General features: G+C 47.5%; 2 protein-coding genes and 1 long non-coding RNA gene across 7 annotated transcripts in view; all 3 read left to right on the forward strand.

Annotated features, from left to right (window-relative positions):
- gabpb2a (GA binding protein transcription factor subunit beta 2a) overlaps window positions 1–6,989 on the forward strand; it is a 7,586-nt gene extending 597 nt beyond the window's left edge. The window contains exons 1-8 of one of the 5 annotated variants that reach the window (XM_078267065.1): window positions 1–818; window positions 1,382–1,489; window positions 2,312–2,479; window positions 2,619–2,813; window positions 3,517–3,667; window positions 4,563–4,739; window positions 6,108–6,226; window positions 6,609–6,989. The exon at window positions 1–818 is cut by the window's left edge and continues 597 nt beyond it. In XM_078267065.1, coding sequence (XP_078123191.1) covers window positions 1,382–1,489; window positions 2,312–2,479; window positions 2,619–2,813; window positions 3,517–3,667; window positions 4,563–4,739; window positions 6,108–6,226; window positions 6,609–6,950 — 1,260 coding nt within the window. In that variant the 5' untranslated portion in view covers window positions 1–818 and the 3' untranslated portion in view covers window positions 6,951–6,989. The other 4 variants (XM_078267066.1, XM_078267062.1, XM_078267067.1 and 1 more) reach the window with 4 other exon arrangements.
- A 3,178-nt stretch (window positions 6,990–10,167) lies between these two features.
- LOC144528474 (uncharacterized) lies at window positions 10,168–11,748 on the forward strand. Its single transcript, XR_013502906.1, has 2 exons — window positions 10,168–11,215; window positions 11,272–11,748. It is a non-coding gene; the product is annotated as an uncharacterized LOC144528474 (long non-coding RNA).
- A 1,841-nt stretch (window positions 11,749–13,589) lies between these two features.
- anp32e (acidic (leucine-rich) nuclear phosphoprotein 32 family, member E) overlaps window positions 13,590–15,000 on the forward strand; it is a 10,546-nt gene continuing 9,135 nt past the window's right edge. Inside the window, exon 1 of the mRNA XM_078267405.1 lies at window positions 13,590–13,778. Within this exon, the coding sequence (XP_078123531.1) occupies window positions 13,725–13,778 (54 nt within the window). The 5' untranslated portion in view covers window positions 13,590–13,724. The remainder of the gene's footprint in view (window positions 13,779–15,000) is intronic.

Here is a 15,000-nt window from a genome sequence, read left to right on the forward strand (position 1 = left end):
GGTGGAAACTAAAACTATAATTTCTAACATCAGTTATTAAGTAGTTTTAGTAGTGTACTTAAAACATCTGTAATTTTCAACAAGTGTATCACAATAATTGTACTTATGCCAAGTAATATTACTTTTACATAAGTAGAATATTGTGTTCCCTTTCCACCTCTGAGCAGGAGACACTTACATCGCACGCTCTTATTTTGAAGGCCATATCATCCATAACATCCAGGCGATACAGCGGCGGTCTCGCGCTAACTTGCTTCGGTAAACACGAGCCCGGAGGAGCCAGACGAGCTGCGGTGGCGCCTTAATATCCAAGTTTAACGCTTTGTGAAACAATAGTGCACATCACTGACCTATTTGTGTTCAATACAGAGTGACAGAAGCGCACAAAACGCTGCAAACGCGGAGGGATTTGATCTGTTTAGCCGGCTAGCGTGCTAACATTAGCTTAGCTTAGCTTAGCAGAGAGACGAGCACTGCGGCTCCGAACAAACCTGCACGCGGTACGTAGCTTTTCTTCTGTCCTCTCGATGTTTAAAAACGACGTTTAATGTCCAGATGTAAGACAGTTCACAGAAGTCGGATACATTTTGATTTAAAAGAGTTTCGCCGGACCAACGTCCCGTAAGCGGTTTGACGGCGCGCGCTTGCAGAATGCTATTTTAACCGGATGTGGAAGTAGTTTTTTCTCCGTGTGTAAAATAGGAAATTTCTGTCTGACTTCCCCCGGAAAACCAACAACTTAATATCAAACGGTTTCCTGTCTGTTGTTGCTGTAAATGTGTCGGTGCAGCGGGTAACGATTTTAAACGGCTGTGGTGGTAAATAAGGGCTCGTGGAGGGGAGAGACGGGGGGACGTGGCACATGGCGGACTCTTTTCTGTCCGAGCGGGCGCATAAAATGGCTTCTCGTCTTTCTCCGTTGTTTCTCTGTCCAGATACATTGCGGCGCTGCTGCGTCCATTATCGGACAGAAAGTGTCCGCCTAACTCACCCCAGATTCGGCCGCTTTTACCCGCAAACAAAGCACTGGTGGAGGAAGTACTCAAGGCACTCTACTTGAGTAAAAAGTACTAATTCCACACTGTAAAAATACTCTGCACATGGGGGGGGAGTTTTTGTCTTTTAAATATTTTGACTTTTTGTTTTTAAATATTTTGACTTTTTGTCTTTAAATATTTGGACTTTTTGTCTTTAAATATTTGGACTTTTTCTTTTTAAATAATTTTACTTTTTGTCTTTAATATTTTCTGACTTTTTGTCTTTAAATATTTGGACTTTTTGATGTAGAATGAAGTGTGAAACTGCGGAGATGTTGAGCGTATTAAGACGTGTTTAAGGGCATTTGGGCGTTACGTTAACGTGATTTTTTTGTTTGTGTCAGATGTCGCTGGTGGACCTCGGGAAGCGTCTGCTGGAGGCGGCGCGGAAAGGTCAAGACGATGAGGTCAGAAACCTGATGGCCAACGGAGCGCCGTTCACCACCGACTGGGTGAGACTTCAACACAGTCTCATTATGTTTGTAGTCTCCAGACCCTCCTCCACAGCGCTGCGGAGGAAGGTCTGGCTAGTCCACACAGCACAGCAAGAGCACAGTGCTCTGGTTTATTGGCATTTCTTTAAACCAATCACAATCGTCGTGGGCGGGGCTAAGCTCCGGACGGAGCCACGGTGCCTCTGCTAAATAGTCTCAGGAAGGAACTTGTTTTGGTGGAGCATGTGGACGTTCAAAAGTTGTTTCACACACACAGACAGAGAGACAGACACACACACACACAGACAGAGAGACACACACACACACACACACAGACAGAGAGACAGACACACACACACACAGACAGAGAGACACACACACACACCACCAGGGTGGGAAATTAGCATCATTATTAGCTTTTTCAAAGTGGCGGGTGACTTTGCGTTGTATACCAGCCACAGTGGCGGGTGGATTGTAAAACATTCCTTGTAACGGATTGGACAGCTTTTGTCAAAGAAGGCTGTTGCTAAGTAACAATGCACTGTGTGTGTGTGTGTGTGTGTGTGTGTGTGTGTGTGTGTGTGTGTGTGTGTGTGTGTGTGTGTGTGTGTGTGTGTGTGTGTGTGTGTGTGTGTAATGACATATATGTGTGTGTGTGTGTGTGTGTGTAATGACGTGTGTGTGTGTGTGTGTGTAATGACATATATATGTGTGTGTGTGTGTGTGTGTGTGTATTGACATATATCTGTGTGTGTGTGTAATGACATATATCTGTGTGTGTGTGTGTGTGTGTGTGTGTGTGTGTGTGTAATGACATATATCTGTGTGTGTTTCCTGTAGTTGGGGACGTCCCCCCTGCATCTCGCTGCTCAGCACGGCCATTACTCCACGGCCGACGTCCTGCTGAGGGCCGGCGTCAGCAGAGACGCCCGCACCAAGGTGGACCGCACGCCGCTGCACATGGCCGCCGCCGAGGGCCACACGGTCATCGTGGAGCTGCTGGTCCGGGTGAGAACCAATCAGGATTCGGTCTAGACTTCTGACCAAGAAATGACAACATGACATCAGCTGACAGGAAGTGAAACAAATGATGAAAAGGAAGAGCAGCGAGTTTCCGTCTCTTAAACTGCAGTTGTAACTTTTTCAGAGCGGAGCGGACATCAACGCCAAAGACATGCTGAAGATGACGGCGCTGCACTGGGCGGCGCAGCACGGTCACCACGGCGTCGCTGAGACGCTCATCAAACACGGGGCCGACGTGCACGCACTCAGCAAGTTCGACAAGTCGCCGTTTGACATCGCCGCTGACATCCAGAACACGGAGCTGATGCTGCTGCTACAGGTAGACATGGCCCGATACAGCTGTATACTACTATCTCTGTATAGATGATATGATGTATAACAGCTGTATACTACTATCCCTGTATAGATGATATGATGTATAACAGCTGTATACTACTATCTCTGTATAGATGATATGATGTATAACAGCTGTATACTACTATCTCTGTATAGATGATATGATGTATAACAGCTGTATACTACTATCCCTGTATGGATGATATGATGTATAACAGCTGTATACTACTATCCCTGTATGGATGATATGATGTATAACAGCTGTATACTACTATCCCTGTATGGATGATATGATGTATAACAGCTGTATACTACTATCTCTGTATAGATGATATGATGTATAACAGCTGTATACTACTATCTCTGTATGGATGATATGATGTATAACAGCTGTATACTACTATCTCTGTATGGATGATATGATGTATAACAGCTGTATACTACTATCTCTGTATGGATGATATGATGTATAACAACTGTATACTACTATCTCTGTATAGATGATATGATGTATAACAGCTGTATACTACTATCCCTGTATACTACTAAGTAGGGCAACACCAAAAACGTTGCACTTTAGATGTGTGTGAATTTCCCACACCAGGAGTCATTTATATAGTTATATTTTTAGGGATCCATTCATTATCTGTTCAAAACATTGTGTGTGTGTGTGTGTGTGTGTGTAGGAGGGCATGCAGAACCAGGTGAACATGAACCAGGTGAGCATGAACGTGGAGACCAGCAGCACCAACCAGCCGCAGTTCATCATCCAGGGAATCCCGTCCATCCAGGGAGGAGTGGTGAACCTCGCTGAGCTGCTCAACAAGGCCAACGCAGGTACAGAGACACTCACTCTCACACACAGGTACCACCACACACACACACACAGGTACCACCACACACACACACACAGGTACCACACACACACACACACACACACCACCACACACACACACACAGGTACCACCACACACACACACACACACACACACACACACACACACACACACACACACACAGGTACCAACACACACACACACACACACACACACAGGTACCACCACACACACAGAGACACACACACACACACACACACACGGGTACCACCACACACACACAGGTACCACCACACACACACACACAGGTACCACCACACACACACACAGAGACACACACACACAGGTACCAACACACACAGAGAGACACACACACAGAGACACACACACACAGAGACACACTCACACACAGAGAGACACTCACACACAGAGAGACACACACACACACACAGGTACCAACACACACACAGAGACACACACACACACAGGTACCAACACACACACAGAGACACACACACACACACACACACACACACACACACAGAGACACACACACAGGTACCAACACACACACACACACACACACACACACACACACACACACACACACACAGAGACACTCACACAGTAATCGGCCCTTTTGGTCGCCTTTTAAACGTTTTTGTTACCTTTTTTCGACGTTCGGCGGTGATGCTTCCTGTTTCCTGTATGGGTCTCTCACACCGCCTCCACGCGCTGATGACTGGCCGATGGCCTGACGCCGGGCTGCGTTCCTCCAAAAACTGAGTCGGTCTCAGCTGTCAGCCGTTGAACGGGAAGCGGGTTTCTGCCGTGTGTGTGATCGCAGCTATGAATCTGTGGAGATGTCACGTTTATGCGTCTTTTTTGTGTTTCAGGCGACTCAGAGGAAGCAATGGCCGCCAATGCTCTGGACTCCAACATCCAGCACGCCACTGTCGTCAACGAGGCGGGTCAGAGGGTCATCACCATAGTAACAGACCAGCACGGCAACCTGCAGACCACAGGAGGGATGCCACCGCCGTTCTTCGTCACCATGCAGCACGGACAGCAGAGTATGAGCTGTTCCTCCTCTCATTCCCCCTGCTCTGGTGTTCCCCTCTCATTCCCCTGCCTGATGCTCCCCTCCATCTCCTGCCTGATGCTCTTCCCTGCTCTGGTGTTCCTCCTCTCATTCCCCCTGCTCTGGTGTTCCCCTCTCATTCCCCCTGCTCTGGCGTCTCCCCCTCTCATTCCCCCTGCTCTGGCGTCTCCCCCTCTCATTCCCCCTGCTCTGGTGTTTCCCCCTCATTCCCCTGCTCCCCCCTCTCATTCCCCTGCTCTGGTGTTCCCCCCTCTCATTCCCCCTGCTCTGGTGTTCCCTCTCATTCCCCCCTGCTCTGGTGTTCCCCCTCTCATTCCCCCTGCTCTGGTGTTTCCCCCTCTCATTCCCCCTGCTCTGGCGTCTCCCCTCTCATTCCCCCTGCTCTGGTGTTCCTCCCTCTCATTCCCCCTGCTCTGGTGTTCCTCCCTCTCATTCCCCCTGCTCTGGTGTTCCCCCCTCTCATTCCCCCCTGCTCTGGTGTTCCCCCCTCTCATTCCCCCTGCTCTGGTGTTCCCCCCTCTCATTCCCCCCTCTCATTCCCCCTGCTCTGGTGTTTCCCCCTCTCATTCCCCCTGCTCTGGTGTTTCCCCCCTCTCATTCCCCCCTGCTCTGGTGTTTCCCCCCTGCTCTGGTGTTTCCCCCTCTCATTCCCCCCTCTCATTCCCCCTGCTCTGGTGTTTCTCCCTCTCATTTCCCCCTGCTCTGGTGTTTCCCCCTCTCATTCCCCCCTGCTCTGGTGTTCCCCCCTGCTCTGGTGTTCCTCCCTCTCATTCCCCCTGCTCTGGTGTTCCTCCCTCTCATTCCCCCTGCTCTGGTGTTCCTCCCTCTCATTCCCCCTGCTCTGGTGTTTCTCCCTCTCATTCCTCCTGCTCTTGTGTCTCCCCCTCTCATTCCCCCTGCTCTGGCGTCTCCCCTCTCATTCCCCCTGCTCTGGTGTTTCCCCCCTCTCATTCCCCCTGCTCTGGTGTTTTCCCCCTCTCATTCCCCCTGCTCTGGTGTTTCCCCCCTCTCATTCCCCCCTGCTCTGGTGTTCCTCCCTCTCATTCCCCCTGCTCTGGTGTTCCTCCCTCTCATTCCCCCTGCTCTGGTGTTTCTCCCTCTCATTCCTCCTGCTCTTGTGTTTCCCCCTCTCATTCCCCCTGCTCTGGCGTCTCCCCTCTCATTCCCCCTGCTCTGGCAGAGATTACTTCTTCTCCTTGAGATAAAAACACTTGGTTCACAGAGATCACTTTTACCTCAAAACTCGCTTAAAAACCAAAATGTAGCGGTGGAGATGTAGCCTGTAGCCCGATATGCCGATTGTTAATCTGTGTGTGTGTGTGTTTGTGTGTGTTTTCAGTGTTGGCGGTGCCGGCCAACACTGTGACGGAGGAGGTGGTGACGGAGGAGCCTCAGCCTCCGCCCTCCAGGAAGAGGAAGCTGGAGGTGACCAACAACCACAATGACACAGGAGAGACGGTAAGACACGTTTACTGTGTGTGTGTGTTTCTGTGTGTCTCTGTGTGTGTGTTTCTGTGTGTGTGTGTGTGTGTTTCTGTGTGTGTGACCTTTTTTTCTGTGTGTGTGTTTCTGTGTGTGTGACCTTTTTTTTTGAGTTTCTGAGTTTCTGTGTGTGTGTGTGTGTGTTTCTGTGTGTGTGACCTTTTTTTCTGTGTGTGTGTTTCTGAGTTTCTGTGTGTGTGTGTGTGTGTTTCTGTGTGTGTGACCTTTTTTTCTGAGTTTCTGTGTGTGTGACAACCTTTATCTTGAATTACGACAATTTTTTTTCTTTAAATATTAAAACTTTTTGCCCGGAAACTGATGACTAAAGTGATGTTTAAACTGTGTTGTTGTTGTTTAGGAGTTGCTGCAGAGGCAGCTGCTGGAGGCCAACAGGAAGGCGCAGGAGTACCGGACGCAGCTGATGCGTAAGGAGCAGGAGGCCGAGCAGTACCGCATCAAGCTAGAGGCCATGTCCCAGAGCCAGACCACCAACAACAACAACACCGCTGTCGCCAGGGGCAACGCTGCCAGCCCCGAGGAAGTGGTGGGCGGCGACGAGGACGAAGAGGAGGCGGCTGGGGCGATGGTGGAGGAGGGCGAGATGGTCGTGCTGCAGGACGGAGGCATCATCATGGAGGGGGAGGAGGGGCAGGTCACGCTGGTGGAGACGGGCGGAGAGACCACGGAGGTCAGCTCCTAACGGGAGGGGGACGCAGCGAGGAAGAGACGATCGTAAACGGGGGGGACGCAGCGAGGAGGAGACAGATCCTAAACGGGAGGGGTGAGGGGACGCAGCGAGGAGGAGACAGATCCTAAACGGGAGGGGTGAGGGGATGCAGCGAGGAGGAGACAGATCCTAAACGGGAGGGGTGAGGGATGCAGCGAGGAGGAGACAGATCCTAAACGGGAGGGGTGAGGGGACGCAGCGAGGAGGAGACCGATCCTAAACGGGAGGGGTGAGGGGACGCAGCGAGGAGGAGACCGATCCTAAATGGGAGGGGTGAGAGGACGCAGCGAGGAGGAGACGGATCCTAAACGGGAGGGGTGAGGGACGCAGCGGGAGGATTTAAAGAATGTGCACCGTTCCCCCCTGAAAAGACAGCGCAGAGGAGAAACAAAATGGCTTTCGTGAAAACGCAGCAAGACAATTTAAAATCAGACAAAACAAACAAGACAAGAAGTTTGTTTGTTTGTTTGTTTGTGCGTTGTTTTATTCAACTGTTAATTCAAAAAGCACCACTTCAGAGAGAAGCAACACCAAAACACCGCAAGAAGACTGAAAACATGAGACAACAAGCTCAGACACACACATACACACACACAGACACACACACACACACACAGACACACACACACAGACATACACACAGACACACACTAACAAACACACACACAGACATACACACACACACACACACACAAACACACACAGACACACATACACACACTAACAAACACAGACACACACAGACATACACACACAGAAATACACACACACTCACAAACACAGACACACACTAACAAACAGACACACACTAACCGACATACACACACACTAACAGACACACAGACATACACACACACTCACAGACACAAACACAGACACACTAACACACACACACACACACACACTAACAAACACACACACACTAAAACACACAGACACACACAGACACACACACAGATACACACACACACACACACAGACACACACTAACAAACACACACACAGACAGACTGAGTGGCCTAAACAACAAGCTTGGTCTTCCACCATTTTGAATCCCTGAAAGAGGTGATGATGACACTTCAGATAGGGACACAAAATGGCTTCTTCCCCAAAAGGACAAAACAGCTGGAAGAGAGAGAGAGAAACCAGACTGCACAGACATGACAGAGGACTTTCATCATGCACCCCTTTCTAAATCCCAGACAGAGGGTTAGGGTCAACGGGAGGATTTAAAGCATGTGCACCGTTCCCCTCAAAAGACGGCAGAGAGGAGAAACAAAATGGCTTCCATGAGAACACAGTGAGAGACGATTATAAAACGGACAGAATGAAACGAGACGGAAGAGTTTTAAATCCTTGAAAGAGTCGGAGACGGAAACCAAAATGCCCCCCCCCCCAAATGGACCAGACAGCAGGAAGGAAGAAAGACCCCAAACAGACCAAACAAACAAGATGGAGGAGTTTTAGTTTCCCACCTGTACTCTCAACTGAAGGCCTTCTTCAACCCAGTTCAGACCGTGTGTGTGTGTGTGTCTGTGTGTGTATCCCTGTCTGTGTGTGTGTTTCTGGATGTGTGTGTATATCCCTGTGTGTGTGTGTACATCTGTGTGTGTGTGTGTGTGTGTGTGTGTATCCCTGTCTGTGTGTGTGTTTCTGGATGTGTGTGTATATCCCTGTGTGTGTGTGTGTACATCTGTGTGTGTGTGTGTACATGTGTGTGTGTGTGTGTTACTGTGTGTACGTGTGTGTGTGTGTGTGTGTGTTACTGTGTGTGTGTGTGTGTGTATATCCCTGTCTGTGTGTGTGTGTGTGCGCGTGTGTATATCCCTGTGTGTGTGTGTGTCTGTGTGTCTGTCTCTGTACATCTGTGTGTGTGTGTGTGTGTGTGTCTCTGTACATCTGTGTGTGTGTGTGTGTGTGTGTGTGTGTGTGTGTGTGTCTGCTGCTGAAGGGAATGAAGCTGGATCAACGGTTGGAAGAGATGGAAACCAACCGAGGAAGACCCCGTCTTGTTTCAGGTTTTAACAGCTATCGGTGACCCCAAATTAAATCACAATAACAACAACAACAGGAGTTAGGGAAGCCTGGTCCCTGAACGCACCATCTTGCGTCCCCATTTGACTGAAAACAAGTTCCCTGAACCTGAGGAGACTCCGACAGCAGCAGTTGTTTCACATTTCCCATTCAACATTTTCCTCGTTTTTTTTGGTTCAGATGGTTATGACATTATCCCCGTTATTAATCTCTCTCTCTTTATCTCCTCCGTGTTTTCAGTGTTTGTCAGTTGGTCGTTCATCCGATGCCTCCGTAACTCTTAAGTCTTGAGAAATTGGGAGCACGTTACGCCTTTTTCATACTCCCAGATACTCAGACCTTCACTGTAGCTTGTACCGTTATTACTAGGGATGCACCCAACCCCCTGGTTGAGGTTCTGCTGAGTCCTGAATCCCCTGGTTGAGGTTCTGCTGAATCCTGAACCCCCTGGTTGAGGTTCTGCTGAGTCCTGAACCCCCTGGTTGAGGTTCTGCTGAGTCCTCGTCCCGTCCTCAGTCCATGAACACAGTCAACACATTAATGAAGTAACCAGTGACTGTCCTTCCTTTGCCGTACCTGAAGTTGCTGCATTCTGGCTGCTGTCTGTAGATTCCTTCATGCTCAGCTCGTATTCTTCCAGATGTTTCATACCAGATGTTGTAACAGCGGTGATGTTGTGTATTGTTTAGGGTCCTCGCCACCACCAGACTAATCAGCATTGCAGATTGAACATGTAGCTGGACTTGAATGGCAATGACACATAAACACACAGAAACACACACACACAGACACACACATACACAGAAATACACACACAGAAACACACACACACAGAAACACACACATACACAGAAATACATACACACACAGAAACACATACACACACAGAAACACACACACATACAGACACACACACAGAAACACACAGACACACATACACACACAGAAACACACACACACATACAGACACACACACACACAGAAATGCACACACAGAAACACACACAGACACACACACACATACAGACACACACAGAAACACACATACAGACACACACACAGAAACACACACATACAGAAACGTACACATACACACACAGAAACACACACACATACAGACACATACACACACAGAAACACACACACACATACACACACATACAGACATACAGAAACACACACACACACACACAGAAACACACACATACAGAAACGTACACATACACACACAGAAACACACACACACACACACAGAAACACACACACACACACATACACACACAGACACACATACACATACAGACACACAGAAACACACACACACACACATACACATACAGACACACACACACAGATTCCTTCATGAACAACTCTCGGATGTTTCACACCAAATGTAACGGCGGTGGTGATGTCATCAACGGCGCCGTCATGACGTCGACCAGCGTAGGTTCAGCAGAAACCAGAACCCCGTCAAAAAGCCCAACGTTCAGCCCAGTCAGAAGCAGAGTCCTGATTCGGCGCCTCCCTCTTCACTTCTTCCCTTCGACCGTGAAAGGCTCCGGATTCTTTTTGGACACTAATATAACTGAACTGCTTTTCCTTCTCTTTCTTTTTCACGTTAACGTTTCCGATGTTTACGATCCGTGTGGTTTCCTGGGTGAAAAGTATTGAAAATGATCTGATTATATTTTGCGTAACTTCCGACCGTAGTTGGATCCATTTTTTTGCCGCAACCTGATTACTGTTTTCACGTTGGCTTCCTTGAAAAACGTATCCAAACAGAAACACACACACACACACACACACTTATAGAGACACACACACACACACACACACACACACTTATAGAGACACACACACACACACTTATAGAGACACACACACACACACACACTTATAGAGACACACACACATAGAGACACACAGAGACACACACACACACACACAGAGAGACACACAGAGAGAGACACACAGGTATTGTCCGTAGTGGGACGAATGTAACGGTCAGTTGCAGAGGTCATCAGAGGTTAGACCTCTCTCCTCTCCTATCAGAGGTTAGACCTCTCTCCTCTCCTCTTCTATCAGAGGTTAGACCTCTCTCCTCTTCCATCAGAGGTTAGACCTCTCTCCTCTTCCATCAGAGGTTAGACCTCTCTCCTCTCCTCTTCTATCAGAGGTTAGACCTCTCTCCTCTCCTATCAGAGGTTAGACCTCTCTCCTCTCCTCTTCTATCAGAGGTTAGACCTCTCTCCTATCAGAGGTTAGACCTCTCTCCTCTTCTATCAGAGGTTAGACCTCTCTCCTCTTCTATCAGAGGTTAGACCTCTCTCCTCTCCTCTTCTATCAGAGGTTAGACCTCTCTCCTCTCCTCTTCTATCAGAGGTTAGACCTCTCTCCTCTCCTCTTCTATCAGAGGTTAGACCTCTCTCCTCTCCTCTTCTATCAGAGGTTAGACCTCTCTCCTCTTCCATCAGTTGCTCCCGGTTCAGCCTGTAGGAAAACCATTTATCGATTACTACCAATCATCCGTGCTCGTTTCCGTGCTCCTTCCTGTCTCTGATCCACGATTTGTTTGAGTTGAGTACGATAGTTATTTTTATAAGCTCAGCCAAGCCAACCTTTTTCTATGTACATATAAAGTTGTATTTTTTTAACTGTACCTGAATGCTTCACCGTGATAATGATGGCTGCCTGTATTGGTAATCTCAAATATAAACACTTGTTTTTTTGTAACATCTCAGTTGTGTTTTGTGATGCTTTCACACAGCGAAACATCGACACGTATTTAGCTTTTAGCGTGTATAGAGCCAGGATATTTCCACCAGACTCCATGTAAATAATCAGGACTTTTAGCGTGTATAGAGCCAGGATATCTCCACCAGACTCCATGTAAATAATCAGGACTTTTAGCGTGTATAGAGCCAGCATATCTCCACCAGACTCCATGTAAATAATCAGGACTTTTAGCGTGTATAGAGCCAGCATATCTCCACCAGACTCCATGTAAATAATCAGGACTTTTAGCGTGTATAGAGCCAGCATATTTCCACCAGACTCCATGTAAATAATCAGGACTTTTAGCGTGTATAGAGCCAGGATATCTCCACCAGACTCCATGTAAATAATCAGGACTTTTAGTGTGTATAGGGCCAGCATATTTCCACCAGACTCCATGTAAATAATCAGGACTTTTAGCGTGTATAGAGCCAGCATATCTCCACCAGACTCCATGTAAATAATCAGGACTTTTAGCGTGTATAGAACCAGCATATCTCCACCAGACTCCATGTAAATAATCAGGACTTTTAGCGTGTATAGAGCCAGCATATCTCCACATGTCAATGGGTGAATTAAGGGTTTATTTCAACCAAACCAGAGTGGTGATTGTTGGAACAGTGGAAAGATGAACCAAGACGGCTTTTAATAGTTTTATTTAGTTTCTGTCCACTTTGAATGAATTGTGTTTTACGATGATAAAAGTCCTGATTATTTACATGGAGTCTGGTGGGTAGTCGACAATATTTGCACTGAGTTTGGTTTATTTCGGCTCAGTGTTTGATGGGTTTTTAAAAGTTTTTGGACAACAAGATACTACTGACTTTGTTACACACACATTATTTATTATTATGATGAACTGGGGAATTTCTGGTTTTATTTATTTTTCACACATTTTACTATTTTATGTGACATTGAAAGCAACATTACACACGTGGAGACATTTAAATAATAGAATAATAGATTTTCAAAAAGAAAATTAATTACACAGTTTATTGTATTCACATCAGTTTTACAAATATACTTAAAGTGCCTGAAAAGTAACTATTAAATAAATGTAATGCAGTAAAAAGTACATTATTTCATTGAGATGTTGCAGACACACACACACACACACACACACACACGCACACACGCACACACACACACACACACACACGCACATACACACATACAGACACACACACACACACACACACACACACACACACATACAGATACACACACACACACATGCATACAGACACACACACATGCATACAGACACACACACACACACACATACAGACACACACACACACACACATGCAAACACACACACACACACACACAGAAACACGCATACAGAAAGGAGTACAGGTAGGAAGAAGTATGTGGAAATACTGGTTAAGTACAAGTACCTCAAATGTGTACAGTACTTGAGTAAATGTACTTAGTTACTTTCCACACTTGAGGTTCAGTGTGTTTTTGTTTATTTCCCCGCCCTTTCTGTGTGTTTTCTGCATCTATTCTACAATAACTGAGTATCTAATGTTGTCAATGCCAATAAAGTGTGTTGATTTTGTCATTTTAACCTAATAAATAACGATTAATTTCCTGATATGTAACTACATCTCCCATGAGGCGTTTCACAGGCGGCGGCCACACTGGCTGTTCTTCTGATATGTTCCCGCCCAGCGCGTGGATTATGGCCGATCAGCCCTTACTGACGTGTCCACCGTCCAATCAGAGGCGGCGGAGGGGCGTTCGGCCAACCCCGTGCAGCGGGGGGCGGGGCCGCAGGGGGAGGGGGCAGGGCGCGAGGTATCATGGAGGATCAGTAGGCAAACTGTGGCCATCAGAGGAGAGCAGCTACCGCTCTGATCCCCGGGACTTTTGTCAACTGTTCGCCGCTTTGCTTTTTAATTTAAACCCCCTACACAGACCCGAAAACTCAACATGGACATGAAGAAGAGAATCACTTTGGAGCTGCGGAACCGGAGCGCGGCGGAGGTGAGCGGCTTTTTATTTATTAACATTTGTAAATGTGTCCTGAAATAGCTACCGGGGAGGTGATGTGCGGAGACGACCGGGAGCCAGGCTGCTTGCTCCCCCCCGCTAGCACATCACACATACGGGGTCCGCTTAACGGCTTCCTTCGGTCCGTTTAAACCTCTTAGCGATCAGGTTATAGTTCGATCAACAGCCGGGCCGGCGGCTCAGATCCCGGATGGATGTGGAAGCATCTCCGCGGCTCCGTCCGTCCGTCCGCGCCCCCTCCTCCTCCTCTTCTCCGGTTAGATCCCGTATCTCAGGGTGGCTCCGCGGAGACAATTCTGACCATCAAACCGCTTAAATGTACGGTTCTTATCGCTAAGCAGCCCCAAAAACACTAGAGCACTAACTCCCGTTAAAGTCCTAACGACGGGCAAGTTTAACTTTTAATCACCGGTCGCACGGGAGAGTTTTAAACGGAGAAAACGACATAACAATACCGTATAAATAATGCTTAACATCCGGGTAGTTAGTTTAGTGTTATCGGGGTGATTTCGGAGAAAAACAACCAACGGCTGCGTGTGAACCAACGGCTGGTGCGTCGACGTTGGTTCTGTGAAGAGCCGAGCGGACATTTTAAGTCGCCAACGGCTTAAACTTCGACGGTAACATCGGGTCTGCTGCCGCTATATCAAAGTCCTCGACGTTAAATTCGGTTTAGGAGTAAATGTAACGTCTTTTTTTTTTTTTTTTTTGTGGCTTTTATCGACATTTTGTCCGTGTGCGACCGTGCTGTGTAGCGGACGCGGGGCGCACTGAGGTCGGTCATAGAGACATTTTGAGTGGGGGTTGCGAGGCGACGAGCTCGAGCTCCAAAGTAACGCGTTACCGACTTAACGTTACTGAAAGCGGATTAGAGGACGGTGTTTTTTTTTTGTTTTTTTTGTTTGTTTTTGCACTGATGTCGACGGATATTTACATAACACGGCTGTTTAAAAAAATAAAAAAATAAATAAATAAAAATGACGTTACATTGCTCTGTCCGTTACTGTGACGTGATTACCGTGTAGTACCGTTAACGGCCAAATTGTCTTGTCGGTGTTTCTGGAGAACAGCGTCGTAACGAATCAAAATGGCAGCGTACTGTCTCAGTGGATTACTAATGTCGATTTTTGTCCAAATACATCAAACCGAGTACAGCTAGATTATGGGATGTAATCTCTATTAAGGAGTAACTAAT

The sequence above is a fragment of the Sander vitreus genome, chromosome 14, assembly GCF_031162955.1.
Source record: "Sander vitreus isolate 19-12246 chromosome 14, sanVit1, whole genome shotgun sequence".
Taxonomy (NCBI): Eukaryota; Metazoa; Chordata; class Actinopteri; order Perciformes; family Percidae; genus Sander; species Sander vitreus.